The 13,618-nt window shown below is 40.6% G+C and overlaps 1 protein-coding gene across 3 annotated transcripts in view; it reads right to left on the bottom strand.

The window, feature by feature from the left end:
- LIMCH1 (LIM and calponin homology domains 1) overlaps positions 1-13,618 on the bottom strand; it is a 180,999-nt gene that overhangs the window by 11,824 nt on the left and 155,557 nt on the right. For all 3 annotated transcript variants that reach the window (XM_027686325.1, XM_027686327.1, XM_027686326.1), the window contains 9 exons: positions 13,376-13,469; positions 10,193-10,365; positions 9,407-9,512; positions 7,058-7,086; positions 5,952-6,035; positions 4,222-4,314; positions 3,156-3,260; positions 1,699-1,835; positions 778-902 (listed from right to left, as the gene is read on the bottom strand). In XM_027686325.1, the coding sequence (XP_027542126.1) occupies positions 778-902; positions 1,699-1,835; positions 3,156-3,260; positions 4,222-4,314; positions 5,952-6,035; positions 7,058-7,086; positions 9,407-9,512; positions 10,193-10,365; positions 13,376-13,469 (946 nt within the window). The remainder of the gene's footprint in view (positions 1-777; positions 903-1,698; positions 1,836-3,155; positions 3,261-4,221; positions 4,315-5,951; positions 6,036-7,057; positions 7,087-9,406; positions 9,513-10,192; positions 10,366-13,375; positions 13,470-13,618) is intronic.

Raw genomic sequence — 13,618 nt, 5'->3', positions numbered from 1 at the left:
GCAATAACACTGAAAACTTTTCCATCCATACATGCTTCATTTTTTAGAATAATGAATTTTTATGCTGGATTGAAAATAAAAATCTAAAACTTTATTTCAAAATCTACATTCACTTTCTGTTTTTAGCCCGAATTATTTACTTTCCACCATTCACTCATTTTAGATAATTATGCTAAATTAGTGAATTTAAGTCTTTTTTTTATGGTGACCCTCTTGACAGCAATTTTTTGGGGAAATTCCTTCATTCAAAAAACACCAATACTTACGGGAGCTTGAAAAAAATCAATTAACTTTAAATGCCATCAGACATTTTTAATGACAAAATTGAAGCAGATGTCACTTTAGGCTTGTCTTGAAAAGGTTACATATCACATGTAGTGATTTTTACTGGACTGAGATTGACATAAAGAATCTAATTATCTATCAAAACACAAAGCAAGTGTTGGAAATACGCTCTTTGTATAAAGATAAGCCCTATTCATGTAAGATTATGTAAAAGACGGAAGATAACTATTTTTAACTGCTACTGTGAACGGGAGGTGGCCTGCAAACAAGACCCCTACCTGCTGCTAAAACCATCATCTGTGATAAAAACAAGAAGAGTTTAAATTTCACCTTAACACATTTATCTTTGCTAACAGAAAAAGCTTCTGAATCTGAGACATTCTGATTTTGAAGATACATGTGTACCGTCAATTTCCAAAATTCTTTGAGTTAGATTTCTGCTAGATTCCTATCTGGAAAAGAATACATGCATATTAAGAGTCTTATTCTCACCCTGAGTCAACGGCAGATTCAGCCTGGCAGGTGAGCTGTGCTCCATCATCGGCATGTGGTGCTCCTGTTCACTTCCTCCTTTCAAGATACCTGTCTCTGGGTATCCTGAGAGCACTTTATTTTCACTGACAACAAAAATAAGTCACATTGTATAAATAAAGCCAGGAAAAATTTTACCTAGAATATAAAGGCAAAATCAGACTTTTGAATATCAGTCTATTTTTTGCAAAAAGAGTTTTATTATTGTATCAGCAGTGACAAAGCAACGAGGATAACTTTCATGAATTAACAAGTTTGTCTCCAAATAGGCCAATCCTCCTGCTTACCTCAAACTACCACTTAGATGTGCTGAAGATCATGTTGGATTTATGAAAAATGCCTTCTTAGACAGAGAAAAAGCTTTTATCCATGTTCTCTATATAGTGTTCAGCATCATCAGATGCCTCTCCTCTTTGTGAAACCTGCTAATTAGCAGTTGGGCAAAGTCCAAGACTTTGAACACCACCTGGCAAGTTTGGGGATGGCACTTCTGAGATAGCCAGGCAATTTCACTCAGATTCTGAGTGAAAACAGCTACTGCTCCTTTATTCATTCAAAAGGCTTGTGGAATGTACACGAGACACAGTGCAGTGACATACAGAGAGAGATGTCTGAGCTGCCTAAGGTCTGATCTGGTTGGTGCGACAGCCTCTCAGCAAAGCCATACACCGACAAAAACAGCCTTCTGATATGCACAACCAGCACTGTACATTGCCACACGTGCATTACCATGCAGGGCGAGGGAATATTCATATATTGCATCTATCACCAGGCCACCAGATGCTGATGCTCCAGCATCAATCAAGGACAGATGTGACATACCAGGAATCTATAGTACACAAAGCTCTACAGTGCTATAAAATGCTTAGGCTTGATACATACCTCCTCTTTTCTTGCCAGAGTTCATTTTCCTTGCTTTTCAGAGATGGCATACTGTCCTGCTCCCAGAGCAGCTTTTTCTGCCTTGTTACTTCTTTTTGTTTGCCTTCCTCTGGACAGCTGTTTGAATCAGCTGAGTTCTAGAAGACAGAAGAAGAACAAACAAGGAGTTCCCTTTGAATTTGGCATCAGCACACACATGGGAAAAGTACAGGTAGCTCCTAGATACCTTGTTTTGACACATCTTATTATCAAAAAGAACATCTCACATTTATACTGTTGAATCTGCTAAGGCTAACTTTGGATTTAATTAAAACTTTAGCTGAAATAACTAATCGGACTAAACTGAACACAAAAAAAGTAAGGGACCAACCAATTTTTGGCAGAAATCCTTGAATTACTTTGAGAGTCTAAACAGTTTCCCATTGGACTTGCAAGGATTTTGTGAGTGACCTCAGCTTGTTGTCTCTGCCTAGTGGCAAAGTATTTGCTCATATGCACTGGGTATCCTCAAAGGACAACAACCAGTTGTCCAAAATGGTACTGGAATGGTTCATAACTGACTGGTGGAGCTTGAGTAAGCCATGGCGTAAGATCCTTCACTTCTGGGTGCAGGCAGTGCCCTGACCGTGGCACAAACAACTCTACCCAGGAAGTTATTTCTACACAGCCATGTGGAAAGTGGGCCCTGGCTTATGCCCTTGCAAAGGGATGAGTGATAAGAGGGGGCAGGAAGGGGGGAGAGGAAAACCAAATGATACAGTACTCCTATAATCCTAAAGTTGAATGGAAAAAGGCAGATGACTGGGCACAGGTGCCTTAGGCAGGAGCAAATTATGTCTGGGAATCCCACATTTACTCTACTGTGATCTCACCTGAGGTGTCATTCTCTGATCTCTGGAAAAAACTTGTTTAATTAGATGCTAGATGCATTTAATTAAAGATTCTCTCCTGCATGAATTAAAAAAACCACAGAGAGTGAACAATCCTCTGTTTTGCTGCTTTCTAGGAGGGATGATGGGAGAGAAAAGGAGGAAAACTGGGTAGGCAGGATTCAGTCTCAACTGAGATACGCTTAAAGGATTATCTTACGCTCAAGATTTTGGGTTCAGGGAAACCATTTAAGATTTTTTTGGCTTTGAGAAGGTAGTTAAAAGAAACAGAAAGAGCTAATTGTTTTTTCATGGCAACAGTTAAAGAAGAGAAGCAGCTGCAGAGAGAAAGTTCCACTCTCTGCTCTAGTTGAAAATGGGATGGTAGCAGTTTGCTTGGGAGTATGGCTCTTAAGTTGTGCAAATACACAAGTTGCAGCACTCTGAGGTATCACCAGTTACAGAAAGGACCTAGGGAATATCCTTACTCTTACTGCTCCCAGACTTCAATAGCCTTTGGCAAAGGATTAAACTTAGCACTGAAGATGGCTTAACCTTTACTGCCTTATTACTCCATGAGAAACTCACCACTGTCTTGTTTCCGTCAGTGGTAGAGGAAGAAGAGGAGAGGAGCTCAGCAGAGTTTGAAGAAACAATGAATGGAACTACAGTATCCTCAATTATCTTGCGTTCCTAAAGAAAGAGGATCAGGATAGAGAGAGAGTTAAAAATGCAGAATGTACATTATGAGCTTATGAAGTAGAAGCATAAGGTTTGGCTATGTGCCATATTTAGATGGCTAGGTAAGGACCTGAGGTACCAAGAATAATGGTAACACCTCAACTTTTAATTCGCTTCAAGGTTTTGCACTTCCTTTCTTTTCACCATTACCATCTTTGACATGGAATTTCCAAAACTGGAAAGATTATTCCACTTGGGATGGCACCATTGTTTCATACAGCACTAGTCTATCAATTTAGTATAAAAATATGAAATTACCCTTGGTACATGAGAAACTTATTCTGAAAGTTGAAAAAAAATTTCTTTTTCAGACCGCAAGTATGTTTCTCAAGCATAGATGACAAAACATTATTGTTTTCAGTTTGTCTAGTACGTTACACAAATTAATGTTTTCCAATTTCTTCCAATAATGACCCATGAACAACCACTATCTTATGTACTGTTAATATTCTACAACTGCAAGCTTTGAACACCTCCTCTGGATTTTTTTTTTTTATTTTAAAAAAAGGCCAGTTACAAAATATCTACGTGATCAAGCCCAAGGCAGACAACAATTTCATCTGAAGTTCCACCAAGTCTAGGCACCAAGTATATGCCAAAGCACACAAGGCTCTACCTCGGGAGGGAAGTCTGAGTGGGCCCAGACACACCTGCACTGACTCACCCAGACTTGCACAGCAATTAGACACCTCCACCTAAGCAGACATTCTGGAGATACCTGTCCAAATGTTTAAGTATTTTTTTCTCACCATCTATGGCTTTGTTTAAAAGATGCCATCCTCCTGAGAATTTAGCCTTGAGAATTCTTTCATTAATTAATCCAGGGATAGGATTTGTTTTTTTGTTATGTAAGTGGATGCATTTAAATACAAAAAAAAAGTCAATAAACAACCTCCTCCTCAGAGTCTTATACCTCCTCGTAGTATCTACGCTCCTCCTCTTCAACTTCTCTCTGGGCCTTTTCCCATTCCTCTTTCAGCTTGTCCTGCTCCTTCTGATACTTCTCCTGTACATGAATACAAATGCAGGTAAATTCAGAGAACTCTGTATTAGGAGTAAATGCTGTATTATCTTCACAATGAAAATGAACCTGCCAAGACTGGTTTAATCAGAAATAGGATGAAATAGGAAGGTAAAAATTTGAAACATCCATGAGTATCAAAAAAAAGCTTCTTTTTCCACTCTTCTACTTGTTTCTAGCACTTATATTTAACATCTTCAAACTACAAGGAACTTTTGACACATTAGGAGAAGTTTGTTAGAATTTTTAAAATCTTTGGTCAGAAATTAAATCTATGCTCAACAATTCCAATAATCCCTTGTTTATCATACAGGATTGAGTTTCAAAAAGCTATTGCACACCCCAAAACACCGAGACATGGATTTTACATTAAAAACTTCAGCAAATGAGCATATAAACAAGCAGGTTTTGCAGACACTGGTACTAATTTAAGAGAGATGCCAATAAAATTTAATGAGTAATGAATACCAGCGCAAGTTTAAAAGATAAATGAATAGTGTGTAAAGGTTTGAAGAGAGTAAGCTTCTAAGCAGCTAAGTAGCTTACTTTCTTCTTTGATGGAATGATTTCTTGAGAATTATTTTCACACAGTTTTGCACGAAAAATTATCTCAAAGAGGTGTTTAAAATTGTTTGCCAGAACTGGTTTGAATATGGAGAACAATGGTGACCACCATTTCTATTTTACACCAGTTCCAACTTCTGTTCAAATTAGAAACAACATCTGCCTAATCCAGAAGAGATGCATTTACTATTGTGAGAACACCCCCATATGCCAGAAAAATTATTATAAGAATTTTACAGCATTTTAAGAGGAAACAACAATATTAGCTAAAAGAAAATAATCTCAAGAAAGCTGTAGAGACATACAAGTCATTCTTAAAAAAAAACATTTTATTATTCTCCATTCTTTGACAGTTGTTTGCTCTTCTGTTTCGTGGAAGAAAGATATGATTTCTTTGGGATCAAACCTAATCATAGTTTCAAAAGACACTGCTGACTGACTGGGAAATTCAAGTGTTCAATTCAAGAAGGGCCACTGCACTTCTTCCAAATAGGACACAAAGCCAGTACTTTTAGAGCTTACCATACCACTAGGCAAAACTAGTGGTTGTCTTGAGGATGTTTCCCTCCCTCACAAAAAAACCCCAAACCCAAGTCCTTTCATGTCCAAATTTAGCTTGATATTTTCCAAGAAGAACCTGTGAACAAAGCAGAAGTCTACAAAAACCTATTAAGACCATCATTTTAAAGAAGAGTTGCCTAAGCATCAGGGTCAGCAAATTGTCAGTCTTGACAAGGAGGCTCCAAGTAATTAAGTGAGTTGCAGTCTATGCTAACATACTTTAAATATAATGGAGGACCAACACATTTGATTTAACTCTGCACTGGAATGCAGGACTGAGTCCTTTTGGTCTTTCCATGAAGTGGGGAAGGGAGACATCAGAGTGCCTAAACCACAGACAACATGTGTGTATGCTCACTTGATCACTCATCTGCCACAGAATTTCCTCAAGAATCCACAGAGGACACGGAGAACATGCATTAAATGTCCAACTTTGGTCCAAAGGGACAACTCAACAGCTGAAGGACACAGTGGAAGACATATAGTTTCTTCCCTACCTGAAGCAAGCGTTCTTGCTCATGTTGCCATCTTTCCTGGCGCTTTCGCTCTTCTTCTGGATCCCAGGACCAAAAATTGAAACGCTTACATGAAGGAAAACCAATCTATTAGACTGTGACACTACACTTCACAAGGCCACCAGAGAAAGCTGCACTTCGCCTGACCTAGCCCTGCTGATGAAGTTACAATGGGAAATTGAGAACTAGATAATGGTTCTCTCAGTTAGCAGACAATATTCTTAGCTTCATTGACACTTGGGATTGCCCACAGGTATCCAAATGATAAAAACAATAATTTAGATTGCAAAGAAAGGCTCAGGAAACTTCAGCTGGAGGGGAAAAAGGAAAATGATCTTAAAGAAAGCTCTAAGCAGCACTGAGCCCCTTGTGAGTACTCAAATTTAAAGAACATACCTATTTTGTTTTCTCTATAATCTTCTGTGCAACATGAAAAGCAATTTTATGCTGTAAAAAATATTCCCTCATTTTAGAGGTCTGCCAGTATAACAGCCTATAGCCTTGCTTTGAATTTTTATCCATAATGAAATAAAACCTCAAGCTTCACTAAGGATTCTATTATTATTCTATGATACATTTAAAATCCTTATAATCAAGGGCAATTTTAGACACTTGTTGTTATATCCCTTTCCACAAAGAGTAGAATTTGAATCTGATAGGAAGAGATTATGCCTATTTCTATGTGACAAAGAGAATATGAAATACTGTGTACTTCAGAGTAGGATTTCTGGTGTGTTGAGTTCTTTTGTTTTCATTGAGAGGACAGTAGAATTGTAGAGTCCTTTAATTTCTACGCATTTAAAATAGAAGGGATAATTTACAATTACATATTATTTCAAGATTGTGATGTTTTAGTGGCTCCAGCAACCGAGAACGGTATAGCTACCATTCTCTCCAGAGAACAGGAGAATGCATGAATTTCAGATTCTGACTATGCCTTGACTTGGGTTGTACTTTTTCTCTCACATGTCCATGAGAAAAAAATTCTCATTGTGATTTATGGATGTTACAGGACAGTTTGCGCAAAAAATTAATTTTTGCTAAACACAAATCTCTAAACCAAACAATGATGCAAAACAGGTACTCACATTTGATTTGTCACCACTATCAGATTCAGCTATTAAAAAAAACCAGAATAAGGAAAGATTAAATCTAACATAGCAAAATGTGCTTAGCCTGCAATTAAATCTACATCATATCTGTATAAGAAAGCTTCTTGTTAGTTTCCTATTCGCTCCCACAACCAAACGCAAGAACGAATTGCAAGCAAATAAATCAGAAAACCAGATTACACCCATCACCAACAAAACTACTTTTTATCTGGGTATAGAGGAGCACAATATTAACTACCAGGTTCTACTCTACCACTAGCTAATGCCATCTACTTCTGGCCACAGATGTTAGCAGTGTTCAGACACTGAGTGTTACCTACCTTGATCTACTTTTCCCTTCGTGATTCAGTGCAAGGAAGGAAAAAGTACAGCAAAGCTAAAAGGATGGGACTACACTATTCAAGAGCCACAGTTACGAAGAGAACCATTGCCATTTTCTATCCAAATGTCTTTGAAAATTAGGCTGATGTAAAGAAATTAAGAAAAAGGCATTTATAGGCAAGGGATTTCTTTTGGGTGCCTGAGAACAGAGCATCACAACAATATGCAACCCAACAGCTCTTTGTCAACTGTGCAGCAGGAATAGATGCTTTCTATGAAAGCGAGAGGTAGAACAAGTCCCCATGATCATCACTCTTCACCCCAGCCCCGCGTCCGAAGACACCTACAACTGGAGGCAGCAGAAGGGCTGAAGTTGGTCCTTGCGCCGCATTTACCTGACTGTGAGAAAAACTGTGAGCGCCGCCAGTTGTTGCGAACCCTAAGCGGAACCGCGGCCCCGCGAGGCGGCTCTGCAGGCAACGGCACAGAGACAAAACAAGAAACAGTGCAGTCAAAAAGCAATGACAGACTCTGAGACCTGAGCCACCTTGGCCACAAGAGGGATTCTGACTACAGTCACTTTGGCCCAGTCGGCCCCTGTTGGTTTACAGTGGACCTGAAGATCACATGGACTGTCTGCATTTAAATGCTACTTTTGCAACATGGCACCTGAACTTACATGAGAGCTCTAACAACTAATGCTAATCAAGGGCAGCCACCCTTTCAAGTCTTTGCATGGTGCTTGCATTCATTCCTATTGCAGATACAGAATTTTGTGATCCTTTCAGTGCTCCATGTGCTGTGAACACTAGAGTGCAGCCAAGTCTTTCAGCACCACTCAGAAAACAGGCAAGAGACTACACTCTGTTACTTGATGTTTGGACTGATTCGTGCCTAACATAAAATGGTGTCGTTCTCAAAGTCTGTTTGGGTAGCACCTCCACACTGAAAACAAGTGAGAATTCTATTCCTTTTCAGACAATCATAAAGTGGTGTGGGCTGGACTGAACCTTGAAGATTATCTATTTTCAACTCCCCTCTGCCTTGGAGGGGGACACTTTCCACTAGAACAGGTTGCTCAAAGCTCTATCCAACCTGGCCTTGAACACTTCCAGGGATGGGGCATCCACAACTTCTCTAGGCAACCTGTTCCAGTGCTTCGCCACACACAGAGTAAAGAATTTCTTCCTAATATCTAACCTAAATCCACCTTCCTTCAGGTTAAAGCCTTTGCTCCTTGTCCTATCACTACATTGCCTTGTAAAAAGTCCTTCTCCAGTCTTTCCTCAATGGATCACCTTCAGGAGTTTCAACCTTGAAAACATTGGGCTAATCAGTATATTACCTATACATAAACTGACAACTTAGGAAGTTCTCGGGGGTAAGAAAACTTTAGATGATCTTTCTTTCTTTCACAACCTACATCTAGACATCTCTAAAATAAATATAAAATCAAACTACTAAACATTATCAATCTCAAGCAAAACTTTGTCATGAAGGTGAGGGGAAAAAAAAAAGGTTCTGCTTTGAAAGAACTTGTGTTGTGTTGGGCAGCAGTCAAATTCAAGGATGTGCCCAGATATGTGTATTGTTCATCTGTGAAAAGGAGCTCCACATGAGCAGCCGAGTGCAGAATGCAGATCTCCAGAAAATGTTATGGCAAGATAAAATCAATTGCTAAGCCATTTTCATCTGTGAGCAGCAGTAAGTAATACTCACTGGCATAATACAGCTTTTATTGCTAGGCCAGGTAAATGTAAGATAGGTCTTTCTCTGCCCCCCTCCACTGTGTCATATTTCTGCTGTTGTGTTTAAGGGGGACAGCCAAAAGAGTCCTTTGCATCACAGAAGCCACACTACCAATATCAGTCAATGCAACTAGAAAATAACTATAATATTTTAGCTCCCAAACCCTCTAGGCCATTGATTAGGCACTCCACCCTGAACACCGCATGCACATATCAGCTACGGTCTGGCTGAGTTCTCCAAATGCTTTTTACTCACCTTGTAGAACCGAATTATGCAGAGTAACTTGGCTGGTCTCCGGTAGTTTCTTTAAAAACGGCAACACTACACTCCCCTTTTGTTCCAGAGCTTTTGCTTTCATCACCTGTTCAGACATTTGGGAGCAGAAAACAGCATTAAAAAAACAACAGGTTCAAAGGTTAATTTAAACCCTTTCTACTTATTTTCTGAATTAACATTATCAAAGATGAAGACTCTATCTCCAGAATTACAACATGGAGTTGCAGTACTGATGTCCTGTAAGTAACTGGTACCTGTTTGCTGTTAACATTCACACTGCCCTGCACACCAAGGCTGATCCTCTAACAACATCTAACTAACCAATATCTAACTTACCCGACACAGCAGTACGGTCACGGCCATTTGTTCCCTCTGCCACTACCTGCACTTGTTCAGCACTTAAAGAGGGTAAGCTCCACTGTCCACACCTTCTGGATACTCTCTCCCCCTAACAGGGGGTGGGACTGGGGTTTGTAGGTTTAGTTCTCATTTCTGGTCCAGCTAGTTTCCAGTTTTACAGGTTCAAATGCTACAAGCAGACACTGTGGAGTTCCTTTTGAGGGGGAACTCTCTGATGACCACAGGATTTGGCAACAGAAACCATCCTCCAGGGTCATTCCTTGGCAGATTGTTTTAAATGAACTCTAGAAGTGACATTATGTAGAGAAAAACACCAATTTCCACAATAAACATTTCCATGTGAGATCCTTCTCCTTTTTTGTTTTGTTTTGTTTTCCACTCCCTCTCTTCCTTGCCCATACATACCTCTGGTGTAGGAGGGAGCTCTGCTTCCTTCTGCTGTTCCATTTCAGCTTTTTTTACATCTTTGTTGCTTGAAGCAGCTTCCTCCAAAGGGACAGGACTGGGAAGAAATTCTAATCTCTTCACAACAGGGCTGGCACAAGCTGCAGTTGACTTGAATTGCTTTTGATCTGAACCTAATCCATACATATAAGAGATAATATTGCAAGGTTAAGACACTTTTTGACATAAAATGTAGGCCTATTTCTTACAGTCTACTTTCTTACTTATATTTGAGCCCATTTACAGCCTGTTTTGAAAAAACAATCTTTTTTCTTCAACACAGGCAAAATTAACCTCTCAGAGAAGAAAAGGCTTTAAGAGAGAAATTCACCTGTCAAAATGTAGGTGCTTACACTTGACTTAGGCATCATGGAACACCCTTCATGGTCAATAAAAACAGAGAAGCAGTCCTTGGGAAAGAGTCACACAAACTATTTCAGACACTCAGGCTGAGTTGTAGCCTACAATGTGCCTTCTGAGCTAAGATCTCTTTACTGAAGTTGTGTGATGAATCCTATCCTAAGATGCTACACAGAAAAGTAGCTATACCACATTGAATATGATCTCACTGTCAGCACTGGAGGATATTTCAGCTTGGCTATTTCCGCTAAATCACATCAGTTAAGCATCAGACAGCAAACAACTGTCCTAACAGGAAGTCTTAGACTGAAATAACCTCGTCATTCAATTCTTAAGAAAAACACAAGCTGGTGCTGGGTTATGGGAGAAGGGACCATGAGCACACAAGTCTACTGCTGAGAACTGTGACACCTAAACTGCTGACAGCTGATACCACCACTGGAAGCACAGCAGTTGCCAGCATACCAGGCACTGCATAAGCACCCAGATATCTCTCCAACCTCCTAAAGCAGAAGCTTCAGATCCTGTCCCCTTTTCAACCACAGTAGCAAAGGCAGCTTCTGAATGTACCTCTTTGACAGGCTAGGAGAGTGAACTAAGGAAGTGATGCACCCTAAGGCTCCACCAGGAACCTGCACACAAGCAGAGACAAGGGCTGCTCCTGCTGCCAGGCAGATGCACCCTGCATTGGAGCAGTTCCCACACCATTAGAGGCATAGGGGCCATAGCATATGTTCTAGTTACAGGGGCCAGGACCAGTTTATTACTACGTGGGTATAACCAAAACTGTGTATTCTTCACCCTATATGTCATTTCTGATGGACTGTTAATAATGGATCACTTGTAGCAGCTGCCCAGGGCACACCTAATGACTCAGCTATGATAACTCCCCCCCAGGGAGGCATTAGCACCTTCACACCCAGCCTGAGGGGTCATCTCTGCTAATGGGTCATACTGGACTGGCATAATAGGCAGCTGCAACACCTAGACCATCAAAGACTCCAAAAATATCCCATGACTCACAGACTTAAATCACCCATTGTGAAACTCCCTGCCCTGGGGGAGGTATTGGACACTCCCACCTGAACCTGAGCATATATAATTTTGGGGTTTTGGGACTTCTGGTACCACTCATCAGATTGAGAGGAAGACCAGAACTCCAACAAGACTGCCACTGCCACTCTCGACAAGACTGCGATAATTACCTCAACACTGCTACCATCATCACCTGGACCAACAGGTTTTCCTTTCCTTTTACTTTGCACCCAGGGGGACCATGTGGTGCTCAGTACAGGGGCCAACGAACATTGTTCTGTTCTTGTCCCAGTGGGCTGGATTATACATCTGTCTTTGTGGGTTAAAACCAGTTTTTCTCTGTATCGTTGCATCTATTGTAATTTATTTTTAGTAAATTGTAACTCTGACTTGTAATCTCTCTCGAGTTGGGTTCATTTCTCCTGCCTGTTTACTTTCAAACCAGCAGAGCATGGAATTATCTGTCTTGTACTGAACAGCAGAGGAGGTTGCTTACTCTACAAGAAGTTCACACAGTTTGGACCACATCTATCCCTCCAAAGCAGACATAATAAAAACCCCTTGTTACTTTACCATTTCGATTTTTGCAATGCTATCTCAGTTTTCCTTTCCAGCCAATATTAAACTTTGTTGTCAATACTTAATGTTTAGCATTTCTCACAGCTGTGGAGCTGGAGACTAGGTAGCTTTGGGATTTGTAGACAACACCAGCTCATCACTGTTGACTCTAGAGAGGAGAATTTGTTTGGTTCATCACAAGATCGCACTTTCTACATTACCTGCCAAGTGCAATTCAAGACTGTTACCCTACGTACTTTGGCATCTACTAGCTGAAGTAATTAAGTCAGCTAATGAGCCCTTCCTAACAGGGAAATGAGCTCTTGTTAATCTTTGGGGAATGGTACTTCATCGATGTTCACAGGCAAAGCTCAATTGTTTAAGTCACATTTATCCTCAACAAACAGGAGCATTATGCTTACATAACAATTACAGCCAGAGATCTCATTTAAATACATACTTGATATAGTACTTTTTACTTACCCGTGCCAAGTTGAACTTTGATAGACCCATTACAAAAAATGAACCAAAAAAAAAAAAGACCATGAACTTAGTATGGTAGCAGACAGCAGATAAAGTGCCTACTCAAAGAAAATGTTTCAGAAACACACTTTTGAGGAAAACAGATTAAAATTCTACCAGAAAATTCCTTTCCCCAGATTAGGAATCATGCATAAAGGCTTTAAAGCAGAAAACTCTGAGTTTCCACAATACTGTCCATTTAAAGCCCCTATGACGACTGACGTGCCCCTTCTTACTCTTTTTCTCCATTTCTTAATGTTGGGGGGGGGGAGGTGTTAAACAGAAGCTATTCCTGACTGATAGCTTCTACCCTTGTTGCTTTCTAGTTATAGCACACTGTGGCACCAGCTTTTCACTTATACAAACAGCAAAGTGGGCAACTTGCACCCTGAGTATTGTGCAGTCAGATGTGTCATTTCAACCACAGAATGACAGGGGCCTGTCATCCAGCTCAGGCTGGAAGGGGCCTTGACACACCATCCACTCCCACCTTTCAAGGGAAAGGGAGCCTAGAGGAGATTGTCAAGCACCCTGTCCAGCCGCACCCCAAAAAACTCCTGCCATGGGGACTCTACCACATCCCTTGGGCGGTTGCTGCAGTGAATGACTGCTCTGACTGCATGCAATTTCATTTTATGTCAAGATTTCTGACATCTGCAGCACACCCACCTGGGGACGGGCACACTGGGCAAGCAGGGGCTGTACCGTTGGGGCTGGGCTCGGCCTGTGGGCTGGCAGCTGCATCCGCTTCCACCGGGGAGGCCTGGAGAGAGGAACACAGCACAGACAGAGTAAGCGCAGTGGAAATAAAAGCATGTGCTAATTCCTCAAGGCAATGCTTGCTGCTCTCATTTGTAGTGGGTTCTAACCAGATCAGTTTGGAGCTCAGCAGGGCAATGAGGAGTATGTTTC

The sequence above is a fragment of the Neopelma chrysocephalum genome, unplaced genomic scaffold, assembly GCF_003984885.1.
Source record: "Neopelma chrysocephalum unplaced genomic scaffold, ASM398488v2 Primary Assembly neopelma1_71, whole genome shotgun sequence".
Taxonomy (NCBI): Eukaryota; Metazoa; Chordata; class Aves; order Passeriformes; family Pipridae; genus Neopelma; species Neopelma chrysocephalum.
The sequence above is the reverse complement of the archived record's forward strand: the minus strand, read 5'-3'. Positions and strand labels throughout refer to the sequence as shown.